Below are 22,773 nucleotides of genomic sequence, written 5' to 3' on the forward strand. Positions count from 1 at the left end.
ATCTTGACTCTGCTCGGACTGAACACCATTCCCCACCCCCACACATAAAGGAAAGGGAAGCCTCGAAGTGGGAGCTGAGTCATTTCAAGCCTGAGAATACGAAAGGTTCCTCTAAGAAGTTGCTTGTTTTGACGGACATGCGCACATTAAAATCCCAGGTGGGGTGTGTTGCTCCAGCAAATCTTAGCGCTAGAGAGGAGGAGTGGGAGGATCTCTGCGTTTTGAAGGCCAACCAGGCTAGCCAACATCAGTGAGTTCTAGACGGGATGAAAGACCTCTTGACACCCACCCACCCCATGCTGACTGCTGCATCCACATGCAAGCACATAGCAGTGCAGGGTTTACTAGAAAAGCACAGCTTGCAGACGGGATAGCTAACAACTGTTTTCAACTCTGATTTCTGAGGGGGCTGAACTTAGATTTTTCTAGTGAGGGGAAAATAAAAAGGACCTGTCTGAAGGTGGAGCTAATACCGAAAGGAAAAGACAAAAGAAGAGGGGGACGATTCTGGAGGACACATCCTGAGCCAGAAGCGCTGGGGAGATAAGGGAAGTGCAGAGTTAGGGAGGCAAGGAGGCCGGAAGGGAGGGGGCGGTGCATCACAAACTCTCTGAGTCTGGGCACGCTCACTGTGAGTCTGGGCTTTCCCGCTCGATCGCAGCTGGTTGTGGCACCGGCCAGAGGAACCAACTTTATTCTTTGCCTTTCGATCCAGTTTTGGCTGCCTAGGCTCTGCGAGGACGCAGCAGGTGAGTGCGCGAGGTGATGAAACCCGGGTGATGTATTTCTTGGGGACTGGAGGCCGCCGAACTCTGTCGGGAACTGAGTTCCCGCCACCTCGGCGAGCCCGCGATGCGATCTAGGAAGGCGGCCCCGTCGCTATCCCCAGGGAGAAGAGACCAGAGCCATAGGGCCCCGGAGTGAACCCAGGGACCTAGGGATCCAAGTGGGAACTGGGCAGGGATGGTTAGAGAAGGCAGAACTGCTTGAATGCACGGCCCGGGTTTCTGGAACTTTCTGTGATCTGAGGTCATCAGCAAGGAGTGACTTGGGCATTCTCTCCTTTCTTGAAAGCCCAAGTCGCACTTGTCCTGGCCGGAACTGGAGAAAGGAAGGATGGCAGTCACACAGCTCATTCATTGCGCCCTGGCTCTGCCCCTGCTGGGCTGTCTGTGCGCAGGTCTGACAGGTAAGTTCCTGGATCTGACTCGGGGAGGGGGACACAGGGATTCTATGTCCGGAAGGACAAAGGCTGGGGGCTTCATTGGAGGACTTCTCTGTCTTGCTCACGCCCCTCTCCCACCCTTCCCTCCCCCCACTCCCCTGGCCTCTTTGGAGAGAATCCAGGTCCTTGGCACCTTCCTCACGCAGCCTCGCCGCCCACAGCCTTCCCCGCCCAAAGCCAGCTGAGGACCTGAAAAGTGACAGGAAATTTTAAAGTGGGGGGGAAGGGGGGGCAGGGGCTAGAGGAAATGTACAGACAAGACAGCAAACAGGAATTGATAATGAAGGCCCCAGCCCCCCTAAGGTTGGCAGGAAGCATAAATGAGTGATCAGGACCATATGTGATGTGCACACAGCCTGGCATGATTCTGCCAGGAAGACACTACCGACAGTCCCCAAGAAATGCTCTACTCTGCAAGCCATCTTCCCAGCATGCCCTGGGCTCTTTGCCAGCAGATTTATATCACAGGCACCTAGCAGCCCCTTCAACACCCCACCCCCAACAAGCACTTTTTTTGTCTCTTGAGGGAGGATTTCACTCTGACCTAGGCTGGCCTGGACCTCACTGTGAAACCCAAGCTGGCCTTGAACTTGCAATTTACAGCAATCCCTTTCCTTACCTTCTCAAGTGCTAGGATTAAAGGTCTGTGCCACACCTCACACCCACTTGATTTAGGGTTGAACCTCCATACAGCTCATCCCCCTTCCTTGCCCTTCCCCACTCAGAAAGGGCCTTTAATCAACTGGCACTGTGTGTCCCTGGTTGAGAACACACTCTAACAAACCCATTTCTTCTCACCAAGGCAGCCTTAAAGTAGGATGGAGGGCATATCAGTTCCACCAGTTAGGATGCTGGCAGAAGGTCCTGAGTGGGGCATATGGAAGCTTCTGCCTGTGTATCCTGAGGCCCATGTCTCCTGGGGAGACCACATCAGATAGTGCTGTTAATTTAGGCAGAAGTCAGTTCACCTTTCTGTAAAGGGTGGGCTACACCGTATCTGTCCTTGCATCAGATACTCATTTCTTCCTTTGGTGTGACAACAGCAGATGACAACGTGCTAATGAACAAGAGACCGGATTTGACCTCTGTCCTTCTTCCCCAAATTATATCCTGTATCCCAGGATCAGTGCCCATCACCCTTGGCATTCTTCTCCAAGTGATGCCAAAGCTGTGTGTTTCACAGTCAGCAGAGTGTCCTGTGCCACCTGTGGCTTCTGGGTGAACTGGAGGTGGCAGGAAGAGGTCCTGGGGTTTGGGGCCCACTGCTACCTCCTTTGTTGGCCTGTGAATTCTTTAGTTCTTGCGGCCTATAGAGGACAGGTGTGAGATAGGGTAAGGTGGCACATTAGTGGAGGACTAATTTCTGCCACATCTTCCAGGTTAAGGTATAGTTTTAAGCACACTATCTGGGGAGCAAGGATAGCTGTGTCAGACAAAGGTTTTCCCTATTATCTCTGATCCTCCAAGTCATTCATGGACTAGACCACCGTCCCAGTTTCTTTCTGGGGATCTTGTCTGACCACTGAACCTATCCACTAAATGACATAGTAGGAGAGGAGCCCAGCTCGTGATGATCCCCTGAGGCTACATAAACACTGCTATCCCAGGACCAGAAGGCCTCTCCCTCCCAAGGCCCAATACCATGCCAGGAGCCACTTTGAAATGATGCACGTTTCTATGCTGCTCTGTCTCACGGGGTCTGTACTTCATTCTACAATTAAGTACTGCCAATGAACTCTACACAACATCTTTCCCTAACATAGATGCCTCCGTATCATTAGATTGCCGTGGGTCATAGGACCCTAGAGGCAAGTCCAGCCCCACTCATCTCTCACATATTATCTATGGGAACTTTAAACTGTAAGAGCAGAGCTGAACAGTTGTAACAGAGACTATCACCTACAAAACCCTACAATATGTCCACCATTCACAAGAGAATCTAGGGAGTCCCACATCTAGGTTGGAGGGATAATAACCCAGCAAGAATACCTGTACTTGTTCTGAGCTTAAAGGTACCTACTTATTGGAACCTGGTCTCTCCTTCTGGGTCTATCTGAGAAGTGATTCAATTCCAGACAACAGGGTAGAGGAGCCCAGCTTTTTCATGGGATGGTAGCTGTGCTGGGTAGCTTTAGTGTCAACTTGACACACCTGGGTTGAGGGAGCCTCAATCGGGGAATTGCCTCTATTGGACTGGCCTGTGGCCATGTCTGAGGGGCATCTTCTTGATGAGTGATGTGGGAGGGCCCAGCCCACTGTGGGTGGTGCCACCCCTGGGCAGGTGGGCCTGTGTTGCATAAGAAAGCAGGCTGAGCAGGAGCCGAGGGGAGCAAGCCTGTAAGCAGCATTCCTCCATGGCCTGTGCTCCAGCTCCTGCCTCCAGGTTCCTGCCCTGAGTTCCTACCTTGGACTCCCTGATGAACTGTGATCTGGGAGATGTAAGACAAATAAACCCTTTCCTCCCCAAGTTGGTGTAGTGGTCAGAGTGTTTTGTCACAGCAATGAAGAACAAACTAAGACAGTAGCTTTTGGCCTCCTGATCATGCATTCTTGTGTTTACTCTTTAATATTAAAACCCAGCAACATCTGTTTGGCTGACCATCTATTTGCCTGTAGAATCTTTGTGTTCTATCAACTTAGATCCCCTGTACCCCAGGGTCAGGCCTCAGGCTACATCCACCCTAGTAATCACATGGACCACTGTCCAGACCATTGTCCCTCTATGCTGTTGGCTGCTGACCATCCCACCTAGGATCCATTATGTCCTGATTTTTCTGCCTGATGTTTGCTGACATCCCATTTTGGGACTACCATATGCCATCACCACCCCTGGCCTTACCCATGTGTCATCATTGAAATACTGACAAGGCTGGTACCCTTCTTCCTGGGCATTCTTTTTTAAAAAAAAATATTATTTTATGTGTATGAGTATATACCTACATGTATGTAAGTGCACCCATGTCATGCATTGCCTGCGGAGGTCAGAAGAAGGTGTTGGATCTTCTGAAACTGGAATTACAGGCAGTTGTTAGGTGCTGGGATTCGAACGCAGGTCCTTAACCCAGGTTAAGAGCAGCCTGTGCTCTTAACCACTGAGCCAGCTCTCGAGCCCTGTTTCTGGGTTTTCTTTAAATTCTTGGTAAACCAGAGTCCTCCAGGCCTTCTCATGGAACAGAGTGGACTGGACATTTATCTGGATGCCTTCAGCATTACACCTCAGCACATGGGCTTCTCTGAGCCTTTTCATACATGCCCTTCACTACCAGCCTTAGAGGTTTTAGATTTTCTGTTTCATGTAGTTATTGACCAGCCTCTGAGCAGCTTGCTAGACCATTACTCTAGTACATGAACATTATCTAGAATATTCTGACTGTCCACTGACTGCTAAAAGTCCTGTGTGTCCAAGTGGACTGTAAACCCCTGAAAACAGACACTGTTGTCCTAGATCTTACCTCACACATACCCCAGAACTCTGCCTACCATAGCTATAGCCATTGGATGTTTGTCAAAATGCAAGGTGCCCATAAAACAAAAGAAGTACCTGAAGCTTCACTTCATAAACAGAGCCAAATAATAAATAGTTATAACCTAACAGTTTGATAGCTATTTGAGAAAATTATATGTATCCATGGAAAGAAAAGTTTTATTTTATTCTTAGGGATAATTATGTACTAGTGATTCAGTGTGTGTCTTTTGGATACCATACAACTTTCCTGACCCAAAATCAGATTAAACACCTTGTTTCTTATTTCAGACAAATTTTTGTTGGGGAGGGGGAGGCAGTCGCTTGCTTTGTAGCACTGGCTGACCTGAAACTGGCCTGGAATTTGCAATGATCATTCTCTCTCCATCAGCCTCTTAAGTTATGGTGTCTACTGCCACATCTGGCTTCAAACATTCTACTGCAGTATTTGGACTTAGTCACAGCAAAGTTGTAAATACAGATCATAAAAACATCATCCAAAGCCATGGGAGACAGTCTGAATGTTGAAACTACAGATACTTTGAACCAAGAGCAAAATATATACACATCCCCACGGTGTTTTTCACAATGAATTGCTTCCAGAGGCCTTTGAGAACCACAAACGGGGGCTAAAAAGAGGATCAGGGATCTGAAAACTAGTGGAGGATGAGGGATCCCTGGAAAGTATCCAGTGATCTCCTTTGAGAGTGAAGTAGGCCTTCCCACTTTGCTTTCAAGATGTTGTGCTGTCCAAAAGTGAATGGTATTCTCTGGTGGCCCAGAAGTTCAGCTCCATTGGATAGATTCCTTTTGCTCTAGTAAGAGCTCCTGGACACTGGTTCATCCCAGAGCTCAGGGAAACAGAAATGTCCGAATGAAGAACTGAATTTCAGAAGGTCACAAAGTGAGGCAGTGCTTAGTAGCTTAAGAAATCTGTGCACTGAGAGAAAATTTAGGAGGTAATTGATAGGTTAGTGAGCAATGTAACTACTCTTGAAATGAGCTTCTTTCCCTACGTGGGGGAGTGGGGGGAGTAGGGGACAGAGAGACAGAGAGATCAGCCACATATATGAATAATGCATCTGTGTCCTGGTTGATTTGCTATGGATGGGGACAAGGATGACTGGAATTCCCAGCCATCTCCCTTCTCAATATGACTTTCTTTCTGAATTCCTGCAGAAATACTGTCTAGCCTAGTAACCGAATATTTGTTACCCTGGACTTTTTATTGATCTCCAGATCTATGTAATACAAAACAAATAGCAATACTACAACTACCCTAACTTCCAGGGCCCTGATGCTTCCAAGTCTTAGCTGACTATATAAGACATACTGCAGACCTCCTATATTATTACAATGGCTCGGGGTACACAGGGACATTTCATGATACTATCCTCAACACCTCCACTCTAAGCATCCACACACACTGAAAGCTGAGCTGGTGCCGGGTGAATTTTCATCGTCATAACTTAACAGCATCTTACATTCCTCTCACTGCCATTGTTCCTGCTGATAATCTCAATCTAATTATTTATAAAATAGACTAATATTAGAAATATGACTTCCTAGAGATGGAGAGATGGCTCAGAGGTTAAGAACACTTGCTGTATTTCCAGAGGACCCAGGTTTGAGTCCCAGCATCCACATAGCTAACAATACTAGCAACAGTCTATAACTCCAGTTCCAGGGGATCTGACACCCTTTTCTGGCCCCTGAAGGCTTTGCACAACACAGGTGCACTTACACACATGCAGGCAAAACACTCATACACATAAAATAAAAAATAAATAAAATATTTTTTAAAAATATGACTTCCTAAGAAAATATGGAATATGTTATGAAAATGATGTTTTCCTTAATAATTTGGGTGTATGAATGCTTAATTTTTTAAAAAATTTTATTGAATTTTTATGTATTTCATACATAAAATCATCTTTATACCCCCTTCCCCTTTGGCACCCTCCCACAGCACCCCCACTGGAGTTCATACATTCTGTCATTTGTATTAGGGCCTATTATATAAAGTTAGTGTCCCGAGATGTCCCTCAGTACAAGTTCATCCACCCAGGTTTAATCAGCCTATTTAGAGTCTCTTCAAGAAGATCTGCTCTTCCTCACCCAGCAGTAATCAGCTGCCAATAATTCAACTAAGATTGGGGCCTGCTGTTCATTTCCATAGTTCTGTGCCGGGTTTTTATCTAAGTTTGCATGGGTCTTGTGCATGCCGACACCATTGCTGTAGGTTTGTATGAGAAGGGTCCCAGGCACCTGTAGGACTATTTCCGTATGGTCATGCACCTCCTCCCTGACTCTTACAGTCTTTCTGCCCCCATCTTCCACAACGGTCCCTGAGCCCTGGGTGGACGGACTTCAATATAGGAGTCCTGCCCAAGGACTCACACTCTGCCGACTCTTATTCTCTGCATTTTGACCATTTGTGGCCTTTTTTGTTCCTGGCCCTCTGTTGCATGAGGGAGCTTCATTGATGAGAATTGAAAGAAGCATTAGTGTTCTCTTCATCCCTTGTTCTATGTTCTGTGAGTCTTAGGTGTAGAAGTTGCATCTTAACTGTGCCACTTAGGCTTGGGCAATTCACAGAGAATCTCTGTGTATGACCACTGGTGTAACTCTGTAATAATTTCTGTCTGTTGAAAAAGAAGCTATTTTAATGGGTTGTGACTGGGATACTTGTCTGTAAATTTAAGGATCCATAGTTTGCACGTAGTAAGAAATTACATTTGTCTAGGGATATGAGAGCCTTGGGTTTTCTCTAAGATCTCCAGCTGTGTGTATTTGGCTAGGTTTACAGTACCAGACATAAGTTTCCTCCCATTGAGTGGGGTTTAAGTCCAGTTAGGTAGCTGTTGATTACCCCCAAGATAAAAGCACGACTGCTGTACCAATATCATTTGCTGTGCTGGTCAGTGATGTGGTTTTTAGGCCTTGAAACTAGGTTGGACCATTGATTGATGTTCTCCCTTAACAGCTTATGTAGTACTCTCCAAAGCTGTGAGAGCTAGCCTTCAGGGAGGTGGCTTTCAGGTCAGTTCCAGCTCCATTGCTCCAAATCCTGTGTCCTGTCTTCAGCAATAGGGTCTTACTGTCAAGTTCTGAGAGACAATCAAGGACTGTGGCAATTTTGGGAGTCTCTTGGACTACCCTGGCCAACAACATCTTGTCCCACAACTGTGTCCCAATATATGTAATCTATTCAGCATGTGTGAAATAAAGGCTGCTTCCAATTAGCTACTTCTGCAAGATACCAAAATGTTGCAAAAAAAAACATATTTGTAAAAGCATCAGTGTAATTTTCAACAGAGCTTTGTAGCATAATTTCCCAGATGCAGAACTACAACACAATTTAAGTTTAACATTCCATATGATTACGCTAACTAAAAATAATGTAGTATAGACCAAACTTTGGCAAAAGATGATGAAAAATTTACTGATTGTAAAAATTAAAACAGATATCTCATCAGGAGGATGGGGTAAGGGTATGATTTACTTGGGGAGGATTCCAGAGATCCAGTGCCCAATTCTGAGGTCCCCAGGTAGGAGCCAGACTAGGTACTATGTCCACAGGTGGCACTGGTGGAAGCTCCCCCATATGCCAAGTTCCAGCATTCCTCCAGAAAGCCTCTCCTGAGCACCCAGGACCCATGAGGAATTTGCCATATGTCCTATGATGCCTCCTTTTCCTTTCTCTCCAATATACTCTCCATTAGCTAGATTCAAGTCCCAGCAGCACAGATACTATCTAGTATATTTTATATGAAAATACTTGGTAAAAGTCACTGGAAGTACTTGTCAGGTGAATCATCCTGGTGACACTGTATCTGAGGGGCCCATGGTAGTCTAATAGGATCTTACCAATCTAAGACAGTTACAAGTGGCATAGGACTGAGGATCCAGGAGATAATGGATTCCTGGGATGGAGGCTTCTCCCTCTGCCAGTCTGGCCCTTCAGAGAGAGTCTAGAGTCTACAGAACGTGAGTCTTACAGCCCCCTTCTCCCTGTCCTGACCCTCAACTGCATGTGTCTCTCACAGATGGGCACACTCTTCGCTTCAACCTCACTGTCAAGTCTCGGACTGCACCTGGACAACATTGGTGTGAAGTGCAGTGCTCAGTGGACGAAGTGCCTTTCCTTCAGTATGATAATGACAACCAGGCCAAGCTTTGGAGTAGCTGGGAAAAGAAAGTAACTGAGACCGAAGCATGGAAATATTTTATCAATGACCTGAAAGAAATAGGGGAAATTATCAGGAAGGAGCTACTTAACAGCACAGCCAAGGGTAAGTGTGGGATGGAAGGCAGAGATGAACGTACCCAGGAGAAATAGGATGGCCAGAGCACAAGTAGAAAGGGGCTATGGGTGTATTTGTGCAAAAGAGCGGAGCACTGGCCCAATCTTGGGAGTACATGGTATCTAGTGGGTAAGAAATGGCAGGACAGTGAGGAAAGAATGCTGGTACCCAAGTCTGTGAAGGAAGACTTGACCTTTTAGGGTGTGAAAGGTCCATCAAAACTCAAGATGATTGTTTTGTATGTGGTTTATAGGTTATCCCACCTTGCTGACCATAATGTTTTATCAAAGAGGAAAATCTGACACTACCTGCTGGATATTCAGCATCAGTGGACAGTATCTGTTTAGCTTTTGCTTAGTGAACATGACCTGGACAGTACTTAATCCTGAAGCCAAAGGCATGATGGAGATATGGGAGAAAGACAAGGAACTAGAAAAAAAGCTGAGAATCACCTCCGAGGGAGATTTTCCCAAGTATCTCAACGAATTCTTAAAATATGGTAAGGAAATGCCAGGTAGGTAGTGGTTAACTGTGTTACCAAAACGTAACCTCAGCAGGGTGGGAAAGGTCCAATGACTTCCCAGGGTGGATGTTACCGTGTGTACATGATGGTAAATTTGATAGACTGAGAGAGGATTTCTTGGTGGTCTCCCTATCTGGAGAGCCAGTGATGACCTCAAGGATTTCTCGCCGTCTTCTTTCCCATCCCACTTCCTAATGATTCTTATTCCCCATTAACCAATGGTATGGGGACTTAATCATCTCCTCATGGGTTCCCAAGTCTATATGCATCCCATAAACTAACAGCCTTTTCTTCTTGGTTGTAGTTGCCTTTCTACCAGCTTCAATTTTTCTCTTTTTTTGGGGGGGGGGCGGCGTCCTTTTTAAGACAGGGTCTCCCTGTAGCCCCAGCTGGCTTAGAATTCACTATGTAGATCAGGCTGGCCACCATCTCACAGAGATCTGCCTGACTCTGCCTCCCTGGTGCTGGACTTCAAGTTGTATGCCACCATGCCTGGCTTTCAATGTTATTTTTAAAGGTTTCACTACCTGTTCCTGAAAAAATGAAATGGCATCAATTGTTCCAGCCTCTAGGTAGTTCTAACCATATTAAATATGTCACATTACATGATAGTGGATAGAAATTTGCTTCCCTTGTTAGTGAAATGGATCCACAAGGACATGGTACATAAAACTCATTTTCATCTCTCTGCCCATGACATGGTAAAATAGTTACCACACCTAAGTCCCATGGGCTACCAGGTAGGAGAAGATGCCAATGAAGGTATATTTTTATCTTTATCCAGGATTTTTTGTTTTGTTTCATTTTTAGGACCAAGATTAGAGACCCAAGATCCCACCCAGCTTTCATCCACCACCCAGCTTCCATCCACCACCCAGCGTCCACATATGGATATCATCATCGTGATCATGATCACAATCATTACAATCATCCTTGGGATGCCATAGTCATTGGGATCATTGTGAAGAAATTCTGCAGGAGGTGAGGAACAGGCTGGGTTCTGCTTCTTGATGTGATCCTAGCCTGGTGAGAATTTAGGAGATGTGTCCCACTGGTCTCACCCCAATGGAGGTCCACTATACTGGCTATCCTTCCAATGGAATGATGCCCCTTCTCAGTCTTTTTAAAATTATTTTATTTATTTATTTGTGTGTGTGTGTGTGAGAGAGAGAGAGAGAGAGTGTGTGTGTGTATTGCCTGCATGTATGTAAGTGCACCTGTGTTGTGCAATGCCAGCTGAGGTAGAGGGTGTCGGATTCCACTGGAACTGGAGTCACAGATGGTTGTTAGCCACCATGTGGGAATTGAACCTGGGTCCTCTGCAGGAACAGTCAGTACTTTTAACCGCTGAACTATCTCTCCAGCCCCCCTTCTCAATCTTGAGCTCCCTCACCTCACAGAAGGATTGGGGGTGACTGGTGTTGGGGTACAGGAGGTCAACTTAAGCAGCATAACTGTGCGATCATAGAAGGAATGAGACAGGAGAGTCCTCCTCCCAAGACTCTGATTAACAGCTGTCTGCTCTCTGAGTATAACATGATCTAGCTCAATATTTCTCTTTATCACCTGTTGTTTCCGCTCCTGACCATGAGAAACAACATAGTTAGAACATCTGTTGATTGCAAACTGATCTTATTTTTGTCTTTATGTTTTGTTTTATTTTTAATTATGTGTGTGTGGTGTCTGTGCACACATGTGTGGTTGTATGTACCTGTGGGCACACATGGGGAATCCAGAGGATGTCTGGTCCTCTGCTCACCATCTTATTCCCAAGTCAAGGTCTCTCATTGTACCTGGAGCACAACTGGCAGCCAACAGGTCCAGCGATCCTCCTGCCCATGCCTCCCACAGCCCTGGGGTCCAGGCATATACAGCCATGTCCAGCTTTTATCACGGCTGTTGGAGCTGCAAACTCAGGCCTCATGCTTGAGCATCTAGTGCTCTTACCCACCAACCCATCTTCTCAGCCCTAAAAATTGACCTTTGTTGTCAGTCTGGCTGCCAGTCCCACAGTACATTAGCTTCTGCTCAGACACCAAGAATGTCCAAGAACTGCCTGAAACAAGCTTCAGGTGCCACCCTTGTACGAGCTCCTATGACAGCCCTTCCAGGACCCTTACCATGTGTCCGCTTTAGTCGTTCTGAATAATTTGTAAAAGGCATTGGTCATAAGCAGTTAGGATTGCAAATTTTCATCATTCTCTCACAATTCCTTCTATGATATATACAATTGGAGTAGCCATTGACATTTTTATTTAAGGGAAAAGTGAGTTAGGAATACATTTATTTTGGTTTAATGTGATTTATTTCTGTGATCACAGTGTTTTCTGTGCAGTTGATACTGATGGGCAGAAACCACAAATATACTATGTTAACTCACCAAATACCATGACACAAAATGACAGATTGAAGTGACATGTGACTTAACAGATTTATTTGCTGGGCACCTGCACAGTAGAAAGGATGAAATGTGAAAGATCTGTAATAGAGACGAATAAAGTAGCACCTCAAGTTCAGAGCCACTCCAGGCCCTCACCTAGAGGCTGCTTGTCGCCCTCAGCGCAGCCAGTGAGGTAAGAGGAAGCTATGCAATCCTCTTTCCCATGGTTTGTCCCGAACATTGGGGTTACTCTGTAAAGTTCTCATATTTTGAACCTCTTAATGTCACAACAGACCGTAAGGATCTGAAAGAGGTCCTGGTGCACTACGCACAGGACGTGACTACGGATAAGAATAACGTTACACGGCTTTGCTCAGTAGAGAGGAGCGATCAGTAGACTTCCAAGTTATTTATTAAACTTCCAAGATGTTTATTAAACTTACTTCTTAATTTAGTTTATAAAATTTCTCAAGTGTTTCAAGTTCAGTTTTCTTTACCTAAAGATACAGACCTGTAACAGGAGTGAGCATTTACGGGAGAAAGTATATTACACTTTTCAGAATTTAATCTTTTGGAACTTTGATTTCATGTCTGTCAGGAGCCATTTTAAGACCTGTAACTCTGCTCCTTACTTTTTTGAATTATCAATATATTTTATTTAACCACCTATATCTAAAATGTGACCAGTATGTAATCAATATAAAAAATGAATGGGGGTGCTGGAGAGATCACTTAGCAGTTAAGAACACTGTTGACTGTTCTTGCAGAAGACCCAGGTTCAAATCCCAGCACCCACATGGCAGCTAACAACTGTCCATAACTTCAGTTCCAGGGGATCCGACAGCCTCTTCTGTCCTCCACGGGCATTTCACAACATGGGTGCACTTACCTACATGCAGGCAATACACACATACACATAAAATAAAAATAAAAAAGAAAATTTTTTTTAAAAAATGAACAGGATAGTTTACATTCTTTTTCCTATTACATCTCTAGATTATGACATATCTTTTACACTTTAAATTTTTTATTACACTTATTGTGTGTATACACATGATATACTCATATGTACATGAGTACACACATGTTATAGCACATGAGCGGAAATCAGAGATTTATATTTCTTTGAGAATTTCATATATTTATTTATACAATTAATTTTGATCATATCCATCCCACACTCCTGCCCTCTAATTTTCCACAAGTTCCCCCACCAAAATGTCCCCATTCTAAATTTATAACCTCTTCATTTTTTTTTATGACACACTGAATTCAGTCAGTGCTGCCCACATGTGCACATGGGTGCGGACTATCCACTGAAGCATGGGCAACTTGCCAGTGGCCACACCCCAGAAGAAAAGCGACTCTCAGTCTCCAGCAGCCATCAAACTCCAATAGCTCCTCAGCTCAGCTCAATAGGGGCCTGCTGAGCCCCTCCCTATCCGTGCCGCAGTTTTGCCTGGCTTGATCTTGTGCGGGTAACTACAGCTGTCCACTCATGAGTACTGTGGTCCTGTCATGTCCAGAAGATGACATTTCATACCACTCCTCCCATCCTCCTGCTCTTAAATCTTTTCCCTTCCCTCTTCCAAAATGCTTCTTAAGCCTGGGATGGTGGTGGCTAACATAGATGTTCCATTTAGGGCTGAGTACTCACAGTCACAATTTCTCAACACTATGACCAGTTATGAGTCTTGCATTAACCTCTGGACACTACAAACAAGAAGCCTTTCTGATCAAGGTAGAGAGCAGCAAAAATCTGTGATCATAAACATAAATATTTAGAAGGTAATTTAACAACATGGACATTTTCAAAGCAAGGAGGGTAAGTTCCCCCTAGGGCCTGTGACCTGCCGAGACATAGGTTTATGTAGGTTTACGGTACCAGGCATGAATTCCATACTGTGAATCAGGCCTCAAATCAATCAAAAAGCAACTTGCTACACCTGTAGCAGTCTTGCTGTTTCTTGCTTTTATGTTTCCATGCAGTGACTAGATACTGTAGCCAAAATGCTGTATTGTATTTTAAAGTTTCAAGTTTGGGCCCATCTGGTGGCACAAGCCTTTAATCCCAGCAATCTAGAGGCAGAGGCAGGTAGATCTCTGTGAGATCAATGACAGCCTGGCCTACATAGTGAGTTCTGGCCAGCTAGGGCTACAGGGAGATGCTGTCTCAAAAAAAAAAAAATTACAAGAGTGAGGCCAGTAAGATTGGCTCAGTAGGTAAAGGCACTTGCAAGGCAAGCCTGGCAATCTAAATTCTATCCCCAAGACACATTGTAGAAGGAGACAACTGAGTCCCAAAAGTTGGTTGCACTGTGCTACAAGCTTACAGGTGAATATGCAGGTGCATGAACACCTGCACACAATAAATAGATGATGATAGATGATAGATTATGATCGATAGATAGATGATAGATAGATAGATAGATAGATAGATAGATAGATGATAGATTGATAGATAGATGATAGATAGATAGATAGATAGATAGATAGATGATAGATAGATGATAGATAGATAAATTTGGAATAAACCTTCTGAGATTCCCTCTAGTAAAAATTGTATGTCTTTGTGTGATAAGGCATGCTGGTCACATACATACACTGACATCTAATTCACACATCACAAAATACATCCCCAAGTGTAACATTTGTTGACTTTGATGACTTTTACTGTAATCAAAAAATTGAGCAAATATCCCTACTATCCAGTTGTGGAAGCTTTTCATCAGCCTCCCCTTGAAAAAAAAGCATACCTATTAATGACTGCACATCACTCAACTCTGTTCCTAGCCTGTAGCAATAATTGGTCTAAATAGACCTATTACATGACCCAGTTATGTCATTCCTGGATATATACTTGAACCATGTAAAGTCAACATTCGCACACACACATACACAATATTAATAAATTTGTTTTAAAAAAAGAAAAAAAAAGGCTTTTAATATGGTAGCAGATGGGTGTAGGAACACATTCCTGTAATCCCAACACTTGGGAGATTGGAGGCAAGAGGACTGAGAATTCAAGGTCACCCTTGATGATGTAATGAGCTTGAGACCAGCATGATCTACATTAGACCCTGCCTCAGAACAACAAAATAATAAGAATAATTCTGCCATGGATTTGTGGACAGATAAAAAACTTGCTGAATGACAATACCAAATCCTATGCCTGTGGCAAACTCTGTGCATTAGTCACTATAAGCTTAGGCTAGTCTTTAAGACACAATGGAATGATCAAAGACAATTTTAGGAGCTAGTGTAGTGATACATGCCTGTACTCCCAGCCCTCAGGAGGCTGGAGCTGAAGAATCACTAAGTTCTGCATAGTGAGATCCTGTCGAAAAGACACAACCACAAAACCCCTAATTTACTTTGGTAACAACTTTGCTGCGCTTCAGTGAGTGTGGAACTGTGAGTCAAATAGTTTTGTCCTTTGAAACTGAAATCACCTGTTTTGCCAGTAACATGAACAGTGTCCTCAACGTCCTTCTTAGCTTTTTTTATTTTTTCCCCATTTACAGTCTAGACTGAGAACACAGGATCAAGAAGAACATGCCAAGATTCTAATTTTTTGTTATGGTCTAAAACAATGTGCCTATGCATGGGGTGGTTAAAGAGATCTGCATCTATTATTAGTTAAAATAGTCATCTTTTGCCTCTTTTTAAGTCATTTTAATTTTTAAAAGAAAGATTTGTTTTTGTTTATGTGTATGTGTGTTTGTCAGCCACATGTGTATGTACCCACAGATGCCAGAAGAGGGTGTCAGATCCCTGGAGCTGGAGTTAAAGGCATTTGTGAGCTTTCTGATGAGGGATCTAGGAATGGAACTCAGATTCTCTAGAAAAGCAGTATGCGTGCTTAACAGCTGGGCCATCTCTCCAATTCGCAGTGAAATTATTTTGAAATAAGATTTTTAGTACATAAAAGTTTAAAATCTGCCAGTATGGTTGCTCATACCTACATTTCCAGCACTTGGGAAGCTGAGGCAGGAGGATTGCCACAAGCTTGATGCCATTTTGGTTTACACACTAGATATCAGCCCAGCTTGAACTATAGAGCAAAGCCCTGTCCCCAAAAATCAAAAATGTTGGAACTGGAGAGATGACTTAAAGGTTAAGAGCACATACTGTTCTTGCAAAAGACCTGAGTTCGGTTTCCAAAACCAATGTTGAGCAGCTCACAATAGTCGGTAACTCCAGTTCGAGGTGGATCCAGCACATCTGGCCTCTGTAGGCACCTGCACTCGTGTGCACACCCTCACCCCATACACATAACTAAAATAAAAATCAATTTTAAAACAAATATAAAATCAAAAGGCCAGAAAATCCAGAAATACAGACATTTTTTGGCTGGGCTTCACATTTATTGATATATTTCCAGTTTCCTTTTCAGTGTGTTTCACAACCTCAATCGTCTGAAGTCATAGTATACCAGTGCTTAGTGGTAGAAAGGTCTAGAATAGATACATGAAAAAGAAACACTATGACACTGAGTTCCATGCCCCATATGGGTGGGAGAAATGTCAGGAGCCCACTGTAATGATGTCCTTTTTCTCAATAGATGGTTCTCATACTGCTGCTGCTGCTCCGCCTCCTCATCTGAGAACCGCCCTCCATCATCATTAACTGGGTCTGAAAACTCTCTAGAACACTCAGTCTTTTCGCCATCAACTTTGATGGAGCAAAAATGCATCTGATGTCATCTTGAAAAGCTATGCCATTTAACTTCTGATCAAAGCGTAAAATAGTGAAACTGATGGTTTCCAGAGCCTCCTTCATCAGGACATCAAGGTGAAACTTGCCATCAATGACTCTATCTCACCTTGTTTCCTTTCCCTTTCGCTCTTATACTCTAGCTTTGTGATGGTCATGTTGTGCCCTGCTCATTGTGTAAAACAGTGGCTTTCAGACTGTGCCTTGACCTGGGTGATTCCATTTTTCAAGCAGCAGTTGGTGCCCTTCTGAATGGAGATACAGAGGCAGGCTGACATGGCATCTCGCTGTGCACATAAGATACATACCTGCCCCAGACCATTTGTGAGACACAGGTTAATAAACTTATTCCTAAAAGTACAATAATATCACCTATAAACCTATCAAGATAGATTGGAACAAATGAGCAGGTGTGTATATAAAAACTATCAGAGAGACAGGCCTGAGAACTTAGATCTAATATTCAAACCAGAGAAGGATGCAACACCCTCAGGTAGATACCATAAAAGAGATTGCCTAATGCTGCAATAGTGATGGCTCCACTAACCGGCCATCTGACCACCCAGTGTGTGTTAAGGGGCCAACAGATAGAGAACTCTGCACCTACTCTGGGGCTTCAGCTCTGTCTCCACTGCTAATACAGCCTACCTGAATTTTAGACTGTCCATGAATCCATTGATGCATCTTCTCCCAGTCCCACACCTCCTCTTCCTGATCCTGTGGTCCTGCAGTTCACCTCTACAGTTCCACTCAGCCCTGTAACCCTGCAGCTCTCTAGCCAGCTTCCTTAATACCTAGCCAAGCACCTGCACTGACTCTCTGCATCTGTTTCAGCTCTCTACTTCAGCCTCCACTAAGGGCTCTTTGTATTCTACTACTGATTCTTTCACTCTTTTCTACTCATTCTGCAACCTACTTATATATAAGTGTAATTACTGTGTGATATATAATGTGTGATCTGAGAGTTAATATTGGTATCTAAGACTCTATCTCGCCGGCTATCAGTATCTAAGACTCTGTCTCGCCGGCTATCAAAGCTAATTGGGACTCCTTGGAAAATTAGAGCCAGTGAAACCGACAAACCTTGTGAATTCATTGTTACTCAACAAATTCTGATGTTCTAGAAAGACACGAATGTGTCCAGCTGTGTTTCTGGCATAGCACACTCACAGCCGGACTCCATTCCTTAAAGGAACAGACCACTGGCAAAGTAATTGGAAACATACAAAATTTTGTCAAATTAAGTCATATGGTGATATAAATAAAATTCAACACCCCTATCTACCCAAAACTCAAAACTAAGAGACTAATGACCTGAGGCTAGCCCACACCACAGTATAATCTCATACTACTCAGGGTGGCACCTGACTCAGGTGCCAGCAGAAGAGGAGGCTCTAATCCATGCAGAACACAGGGCAAAAGTAGGAGGGCTGCGAAAGCACATTGCCTGTACTGTGAAGGGTCTCCATTCACAAGAAACTGGTTAATGAACATAAATCGTAAAACAGAAAAAAAGGAAGCAAACAAACCTCAGGTCACACATCTATGGTTATTAGTATATATAGTGAACTATAGAATTATAGTAAGAAATTATTTGAGTGGGATAAAGAAAACTAGGGAAAATGTTAGGTAAGGTAAGAAAGTAACAGACTAAAAAAAAAAAAAATACATCCTAAAATGGTGCTGATCTCTAGGGATTGGTGGCATACAGAGCAAGAAGTTAGAAAAAAGATAAAGATAAAAGAAGTTAGAACAGTACCATACAGAGCAAGAAGTTAGAAAAAAGATAAAGCAACAGGCCCAGAAGATATTGTCATACCAAGACCCACAAGGAGGTCAGGGCACAGGGGTGAAGTTTATGTTTACCAGACCAGAAATGACATAAATGTTTCCATAAAGAATGGGGGATGAGAAGATAGCTCATGTCAGTAAACTGCTTGCCACACAAGCGTGAGGATCTGAGTTGAATCCACAGAACTTATGTAAAAATAAATAAATAAAAGCCAGGAATGGTGGTGCACATGTTTAGTCCCAGCACTCAGGAGGCAGAGGCAGGCAGTTCTCTGTGAGTTCAAGGCCAGCATGGTCTACATAGCACGTTTCAGGCCAGCTGAGTCTACAGGGAGACCCTGTCTCAAAAAGACCAAAAAGTGACACATGCCTATAATCCCAGAACAGGGAAGAGAGAGACAGGTACCTCCCTGTGGCTTCCTGACCACCCAGCCTAGTTGAATTGATGAGTTCCAGGTCAGTGAAAGGCCATTTCAAAAACAATGTGGATGGCATCCCGAGGAATGACACCCAAGATCGATGCCGGGTCTCCACATATACGTGCACACAAAGGAACATACACTGTGGACAAAAACACAGCAAGTGAATTTTCAAGAGACATCTGACCCCTGAAAGGGATTGAGTCTTTTTATAGTAGTTATGAGGTATTACTTGACCTCATCTTGGAGGCCTTTTTTATAGGGTCATATTTGAATACATAAGAGGTGGGCAGTTTTTTCTTGGGTAGTAAGTTTCATAACAATGATCATTTGGGTTCAATAGGAGTTACACTTTGTATAGGACATCATGAGTAAGTGGGTCAGGCTCTAAGCAGTTAGGGTCTGATTACTGAGGCGAGGGGAGTACTTTTTATTTTTTGACCTTTTTTGTCTCTGCCTTTATGTCCTGATAGATCAGCAAGGTCAAGACCTTGACAAACAACGAAACTCTAGTCGCTTCTAGAATTGCTTCATTGCTGAGAAGGGGCATTGGAAGGCATTGGTATTGTTGATCTGTCATAGGATAACAAGACCATAAGACTTAAAGGACCGAGCCACATTTTGGAGAGAGGAGGGGGTGGTTATTGCAGAAAGTTGAAGACCAGACTATGACTTCACTTGAAGTCTAGAGGTCTACAGTGGTGGGAAATAGGTGTTAGTGGAGATGATAATGATTGATATACTTGAGACAATACTGTCTGGTTCTTAATGGCTTCTAATCTGGAAAGTATACATCATACCAGAAGGTTTAGTAAGCAGAAGCTAAAGATGCAGAGCAAAATGAAAACAGGAAAGAGGCTGTGAGCAGCAGTAAAGAATACAAAATCTTACTGGTTAAAGTGACACCATAGGGCGATTTCAGGAAGATAGTAAAAAAAATATAACAATTATTTTGAGGGTACGAAGGAATCCAGGCCTAGTACAGGAGCCCAGCAATGTTGGGTAAAGAGTCAAGGCAGGGGTTTTAACTCCATGTAAGGTCCTCAGACTGTGGTTTCCTGTTAGAGTCTGAAGGTTGTTTCAAAGTGGGTGCAACCAAAGTTTCACAGAAAGAATTAAGAGAAATCTTCAAGAGTCTCACAGGAATGGGCTGTTTGAGGTTTTGGTTGTGGAGCCCTGTTAACTCTGGACGGATGAACCAAGAGTGGTAGGGCTTGTAATTCGACTGCAGTTGGAGATGTGAGTGGGATTTGATAGGGTCTGGTCCAGAGAGCTTTGAGTGGATTTATATCCTGTGGGAGGATTTTATGATAGACTCGGTATCCCGGATTAATATCAGGAGATGATCCTGAAAACGTGGAGTCGGACTTGAGGATGTAAGTATCCTGGTACTCAGTGACAGCCTTGATTATCTGCCCCAATGATATAACATACGGAGACACATAAAGACTCTCTGCATCTAGTAAGAGGCCTGTGTGGAGGAAGAGCCCACTGTAAAGACCTCAAAGGAGTTGATGTATATTGTAGAGTCGGGAATAATATGGAATTGTAAATGAGGATTAATTAGAATTTGGGGACCTTTTTAAGAGCTTCAGGTCTCCCAGCTGAACCAGGTCAGGATGAGAATCCTGATTGCAGTTGGTAGAATTTGATTTTGAAATATTATTAATTATTTTTCGTTGTACTCCAGCTAGGTGTTTAAGATCTATCGGTGGCCATCAATTAACCTCCGTTGGTTACTGGAGGTTAGGGTTCCGTAGGGGTTGCTATTAGAGACGTTTAAGACTTTTAGGAGCCCTGGGCTCCTTTAGTTTTCCTCTACCAGTGTGCCATCTGGGATGAGTCATGGTCTGGTTGACCATGTGACTTCTCTTGAAAGGACTGAGGAAATTTTTTTCTATAAAATGGTCCTATCCTTTTTAGAAAGGAGGCTGGTTAGAGTTCAAACTCTGGGGCCTCCATGACCTCTCAGGGTAAAGAGGTCAGGTGACTTTCAGAAGCAACAAGACCCTTTTAGAGTTGTCAAATTGTCCTCTGTCCCCTGGGACATGGCTGACCTGTGGGTAAGGGTGAAAACATTACCTGTTAAGCTGGCCCCTTTAGCTTCATTGGTTTTGGCCTCTAATCATGGCTATTGAAAACTCAGGAAGTCAGCTACACCACACTTGAAGAGTGAACAGTGGTTTGAAATCTAGCTGTTCTATAATAGTAAGGGTGACCAGCTCACAGCCCAGGAAACTTATGCACACAGCTCAATACATATTCATAGACTTGTCTAAGATATCATGAGGTGTTGTTGCAATTTGGGGGCGGGGGGGCTCAATTGTGCAGGTGTCTAGCATGAATTTTGTAGTTGACAGTGTGTCACATCATCAGTGATTACACACTCATGATTGATAAAACTGAAAAAAAAAACAGGTTTTTTAAACTCAGTTTTCATTCTGATAAGACTCGATTTTTAACAAGTTAAAGGCCAGAAAAACTCAGTAAAAATTAGATGCAATTATCTTGACAAAACATAAATGTTGTTCTTTAGGCAAGATTTTTATATTTTAACCTACACCATTTTAAGTTAGACAACTCTTATAAACCTTGTGACATACTGTAGCCTTCTGGCTCTGTGCTGATCTCTGTTTTTAACAGTCCTTTACTTAGAGTAAAACTAATTTACCATATAAAATCCTTTCACCCCCTCTTTATTAGAACAGTTTCTATGCCTGTGACATTACATATCTCTCCTTGCTGCTTCCTTTCTGTCTTGCTTTGCTAAAATTCCTAATATAATTTAGATTTTTTTTTCTTAAAGCCATAAAATCTTGGAAACGGGGAACATCTGATCACCATTTGTATTTGACAAAATATACTTAGCAGAATATTATTAAAGTTTAAACTGTTATTGGTTGTTACCTTTTTAGTAAGTAGCTATCTTGTAATATTGTATAATCTCAAGTTAACCTCCTTTTTCCTCACTAATTTAAAATAACTATCATGTTGGATTTGTTTATATCTTATGAATTAAAAGGAATTTGGACTAAGTTATATGTTCTCTTCTTCATTTATAAGCTAATTTGAATTAAACCCTTTTGGGGGGGGGACTTTGTCATATAAACATTCCACAGAACATATATCTAAAGATGGATAAAAAATATATATATCACATAAAGGACATAGGCCAGTAGCTGGACCAACAGACAAAATGATACAAAAGCAATTGCATGCATGAATTAAAATTCCCCTAAGAAGTTGCGCCCACAAAGCCTGATTGACTGAGCAGAAGAACTTGAGCAGTGTGAGAGGTTGGAATGCCACAGATCCAGAGACAAATAATCTTGGGCCAAATTTAATCCCTTTTGAACACACTTATTGTCTACCTCTGTCTGTGGCCTCACATCCTTGTGACCCTTAGATAAATCTTGTGGCATGTAAGAACAGACCTGCTAGATTGGACAAACCCAAAAGCTAAGAATTTTGTCACATTGCATCTGATGTGTATAACAGAGATTTCCCCACTTTGCTGTAAACTCCCCACCTGATGTAACCACCAATGTTTTTGAAAGATGTGTTGATTTATGTCCATCTTTGTTCTGTTACTATAAAAAATTCATGAGATGGCTGCCAACATGAACTCTGTGGTAACCTAAATCTGTGGTCATTATGGTAAACTGGCCATGGTCACTTATGTTTGCCTCCAAGATAAAGTATCTCTTATTTCCTTTATGGTAAGAGCCATATTTCTTGTATTGCCACATGAATACAGTTATAAACACTGTAACAGGAAACTCAAAAAAACATACAACGTGATTACATTTAATCAGAGTTACCCTTAGTAGAAGCACTGGAGAAAATTTATATCTCAAAGACAGAGAGCTGGGCCAGATCCTTGAGCAGGACCCAATGAAGTTGAAAGATCAAAGTGAAGCTTCCTGTGAAGACTTAGGTACAGAAATGA

General features: G+C 43.2%; 1 protein-coding gene across 1 annotated transcript; it reads left to right on the forward strand.

The window, feature by feature from the left end:
* The first annotated feature begins 617 nt into the window (after window positions 1-617).
* Window positions 618-21,863, forward strand: LOC103731921 (retinoic acid early transcript 1E-like). The gene is made up of 6 exons (XM_029562200.1): window positions 618-749; window positions 1,075-1,189; window positions 8,738-8,983; window positions 9,249-9,494; window positions 10,329-10,499; window positions 16,463-21,863. The coding sequence occupies exons 2-5, from the start codon at window positions 1,117-1,119 to the stop codon at window positions 10,463-10,465; spliced, it is 702 nt and encodes a 233-aa protein (XP_029418060.1). The 5' UTR covers window positions 618-749; window positions 1,075-1,116; the 3' UTR covers window positions 10,466-10,499; window positions 16,463-21,863.
* The last annotated feature ends 910 nt before the right edge of the window (window positions 21,864-22,773 follow it).

This window comes from Nannospalax galili, unplaced genomic scaffold, assembly GCF_000622305.1.
Source record: "Nannospalax galili isolate Female #2095 unplaced genomic scaffold, S.galili_v1.0 scaffold395, whole genome shotgun sequence".
Classification (NCBI taxonomy): domain Eukaryota; kingdom Metazoa; phylum Chordata; class Mammalia; order Rodentia; family Spalacidae; genus Nannospalax; species Nannospalax galili.